At 39.2% G+C, this 4,143-nt stretch overlaps 1 protein-coding gene across 1 annotated transcript; it reads left to right on the top strand.

Annotated features, from left to right (window-relative positions):
- Positions 1-1,393: 1,393 nt before the first annotated feature.
- lsm6 (LSM6 homolog, U6 small nuclear RNA and mRNA degradation associated) lies at positions 1,394-3,578 on the top strand. The gene is made up of 4 exons (XM_057844042.1): positions 1,394-1,467; positions 3,018-3,116; positions 3,187-3,300; positions 3,432-3,578. The coding sequence occupies exons 1-4, from the start codon at positions 1,398-1,400 to the stop codon at positions 3,464-3,466; spliced, it is 318 nt and encodes a 105-aa protein (XP_057700025.1). The 5' UTR covers positions 1,394-1,397; the 3' UTR covers positions 3,467-3,578.
- Positions 3,579-4,143: the final 565 nt, after the last annotated feature.

Here is a 4,143-nt window from a genome sequence, read left to right as displayed (position 1 = left end):
TGTGCAAGTTCTCCTACTTGAAAAGATCAGAGAGGCCTGTAATTGCCGACATGGGTAAACCTCAACCATGAGAGACAATGTGGGGGGAAAAAAAACAGAAAGAATTTAGTTCCAAATTAGAGTGGAAAATAAGTATTTGGTCACCTACAAACAAGCAAGATTTCTGGCTGTCAAAGAGGTCTAACTTCTTATAACGAGGCTCCACTCGTTACCTGTATTAATGGCACCTGTTTTAACTCATTATCGGTATAAAAGACACCTGTCCACAACCTCAGTCAGTCACACTCCAAACTCAACTATGGCCAAGACCAAAGAGCTGTCGAAGGACACCAGAGACAAAATTGTAGACCTGCACCAGGCTGGGAAGACTGAATCTGCAATAGGTAAAACGCTAGGTGTAAAGAAATCAACTGTGGGAGCAATTATTAGAAAATGGAAGACATACAAGATCACTGATGATCGCCCTCGATCTGGGGCTCCATGCAAGAGCTCACCCCGTGGCGGCAAAATGATAACAAGAACGGTGAGCAAAAATCCCGGTACCACACGGGGGGACCTAGTGAATGACCTACAGAGAGCTGGGACCACAGTAACAAAGGATACTATCAGGAACACAATGCGCCACCAGGGACTCAAATCCTGCACTGCCAGGCGTGTCCCCCCGCTGAAGAAAGTACATGTCCAGGCCCGGCTGCGGTTCGCTAGAGACCATTTGGATGATCCAGAAGAGGACTGGGAGAATGTGTTATGGTCAGATGAAACCAAAATAGAACTTTTTGGTAGGAACACAGGTTCTCGTGGTTGGAGGAGAATGAATACTGAACTGCATCCGAAAAACACCATACCCACTGTGAAGCATGGAGGTGGAAACATCATGGTTTGGGGCTGTTTTTCTGCAAGGGGACCAGGACGGCTGATCTGTGTAGAGGAAAGAATGAATGGGGCCATGTATCGAGAGATTTTGAGTGAAAATCTCCTTCCATCAGCAAGGGCATTGAAGATGAGACGTGGCTGGGTCTTTCAGCATGACAATGATCCCAAACACACAGCCAGGGCAACAAAGGAGTAGCTTCGTAAGAAGCACTTCAAGGTCCCGGAGAGGCCTAGCCAGTCTCCAGACCTCAACCCCATAGAAAATCTGCGGAGGGAGTTGAAAGTCTGTTTTGACCAAGTCTGAACTATGACAAAAAACATAGTTGAACAATGACTATAATAATATATGCGGTTTACTTTGAATGGGGAGCAATAAATAATATTTTTACATATAATTAATGATTCATTAATTGTTGTTGATAAAATTCGACGCTATTTTTCGTTAACTCTACAGTACCATTATTCCCTAGTTATTGCGTTGTCGCCATTTTTGGCCACGCTCAGATGCCGTAGCTTGCTTGTATATGATTGGTCAAATAGCTGACGTCCCGTCCAGTCTTGTTACTTTTGCATCGTATGAACAACGTTCAAAAGGTACCAAGATACTTCTTCCTGACGTGTACTGATAGTTACAACTGCAATACGTCGTGTTTTATAGTTTCCATGTGTTTGTTCACTTGTAAATTCGTTAGCCCCGTTTGAAATCCTCAAACTGGCTTAAATAGTTCTATTATTTGATTAGCCGCTAATTAGCAAGCTACATTCACATCATTGAATCCGACCTCACTCATTAGCTATTGCGCGCTAATGGCATAATGCTTAAGAATATGGCGTTGATTAAACACACGCTAGCATAATCGAGCGAACCGGGTAGTTTGCTTATGTCTGTGTGAAGTTTAGCACAATGTTTTGTTCGCCTTGCGGCTAACTTGGCTAGCCGAAGCTAGTTTCATTTGTTAGTTGCTAAAGCGGCTAACCTAAGAAATTGTCGAATAATAATAGGATAAAATGACATTTCAGGCTGTTAATAATTATGCAGGGTCATCTCTAACATCTTTGACTACAGTTTTTCTTCAATTATGTACAATTAAATTGATAAATAAGTGTTCAATTAGGTTTTTGAATCATTAAATCAATAAACTAATGGATATTAATACATTTTTAATGGTTAAATTGAAACCAAATTGATTATAAATACAAATGAACATGAATAATTTAGAATTAAGATCATGTATTTTGCTATCCACTGACAAGGCATTTTTAAATGATGAAAATCAGGGCTGCAGCTACCGAATATTTTAGTCGATTAATCGATGGACTAGTTAGTTCGAATAATCGAGTAATCGGATAAGGAACTGGAAAAATTAAAAATACGTGAGCTGAGATTCAAACGGTATAATTAAAAAAAAAAAGAGGATCCACACTATGTACGTACAACAAAAGAACAATTGGCCAACTTACATAGAAAAAGTTGGCTATCTTAAGTGCTATAAAACGTTTTTTTTTCTTTTTTTCTTTTACAATACTCTTAACAAGTGGTTCAGACACATATTCCCACAAAAAACGGCTAAATATACCTATAAACTAAATTATGAATGCATTAAAAAAACATTAGCTCAAACAAAAACTTAGCTTACGTTGGTCTTAACAGGGAGCAGTTGGATTCAGCCATGTGAAGAGACCTACCACAGGGAAGTGTACCAACCCTAATCAATATAACTAAATGCTTTCAAAATAAACCATTACAACGCCACTTTAGTTCAACGAATACTCGAAGCAACAAAATTTAATTTGAATATTTTTTTCTAATCGAATACTCGAGTTAATCGATTAATCGTTCCAGCACTAATGAAAATAAATGAGGAAAAATATTACATAATAATTTCACTACAAATATACGACTGATGTTAACAGAATTCTTCACAAACCTCAGCCAAATATTCTGTTTTTGAACTCATCCATGAATATAAACTGTCTGCTTTTATTTTGGAAAGCAATTTTCCCAAATAATGGCCAAAACCCAGTAATCGAATCAAAAAATGTATGTTTTCTGCCCTGTTAATACAGGGAGAAAGGTTTTTTTTTTCAATAAAATAAATTTAGAAACAATATTTAGTATTTACCGAAATCTGCTTTGTCCTCAGCCAAAATGAGTCTCCGAAAGCAGACCCCGAGTGACTTCCTGAAGCAAATCATCGGCAGACCAGTGGTGGTCAAGCTGAACTCCGGCGTCGATTACCGAGGTAACCTGTCCAACTTTTGTTGATTAAGACGTGAAGCAATTCCATCAGTGATAACCTTTCAACTTTTCAGGAGTTCTGGCTTGCCTTGACGGTTACATGAACATCGCCATCGAGCAGACGGAAGAGTATGTCAACGGGCAGCTCAAAAACAAGTACGGTGATGCCTTTCTACGAGGTAACAACGGTAAGACCCTCTTATTTATATATTTCTTTTTCAAGTATTTGATCTAAATTCATGAAACGACCTCCCGAAAGGAAGTTGTCGGCGGGTTGTTTTGCAATAAAACCTACATATAACGTTTCATGTCTCCACAGTTCTTTATATCAGCACACAGAAGAGGAAAGTCTAGTGCTTCTTTTTTTTTTACCTTGTCCATTTTTGTTTGTTTCATATTGTGGACTAGTTTTGTGTTTGTAAATGTGGGACTAAGAATAAATCCAGAGTTTTGAGTTCAAGCTTAACCTGGGAATTTTGTTCTTTTTAAAAAAAAAAAATTAAAAAAGTTTTATGTAATTGTGTTACACCGATACTGATATTGGTACGGACAGGGCTGTCAACAGACTTGCAGGGGCCCGGGGACAAGAGACCATTATAGGACCCCACCCCACCCCTGCCACCACAATATACGTAGAAATTTTAACGCTTTGCAAGCGATGACTTTGTAAATTTTCAAACTATTTAATTTGAGATGGACAGTTAAATTTAACACACCTTAATGTGATGTGACACAATATAAACAATTGCCATCTATTGTCCCATGTAGGCTACAATACAACACAACTGAGAGTGCTATGCCTGCCTGCTAAGCAACAGTATAACTAAACATCCTGTGCCTGCCCCCTCCACATCCCTGGGGCTATCAAGCCCTCAAACAGTGATGCGCATGGATTTTTTGACAGCAAAGTCATATATTATAACTTCAGTGAAATCAAAGTCTGTTCAGCCTCGCACACCACCTCCCGACAGACTCACATTATCCCTGATCTCTCATCACCTTCTCTGTCCTCGGCGCAACGCGAGCAGCAT

This window comes from Corythoichthys intestinalis, chromosome 8, assembly GCF_030265065.1.
Source record: "Corythoichthys intestinalis isolate RoL2023-P3 chromosome 8, ASM3026506v1, whole genome shotgun sequence".
In the NCBI taxonomy this organism is placed as follows: Eukaryota; Metazoa; Chordata; class Actinopteri; order Syngnathiformes; family Syngnathidae; genus Corythoichthys; species Corythoichthys intestinalis.
This window is presented reverse-complemented; position numbering and strand designations above follow the sequence as displayed.

Bases quoted from the DNA above. Each gene is read 5' to 3' on its own strand.
- lsm6 (XM_057844042.1), top strand. From the start codon at position 1,398: ATGATTGGTCAAATAGCTGACGTCCCGTCCAGTCTTGTTACTTTTGCA. The intron at 3,117-3,186 runs GTAACCTGTCCA...TCAACTTTTCAG, and splicing joins CTCCGGCGTCGATTACCGAG to GAGTTCTGGCTTGCCTTGAC. The intron at 3,301-3,431 runs GTAAGACCCTCT...ATGTCTCCACAG, and splicing joins CTTTCTACGAGGTAACAACG to TTCTTTATATCAGCACACAG.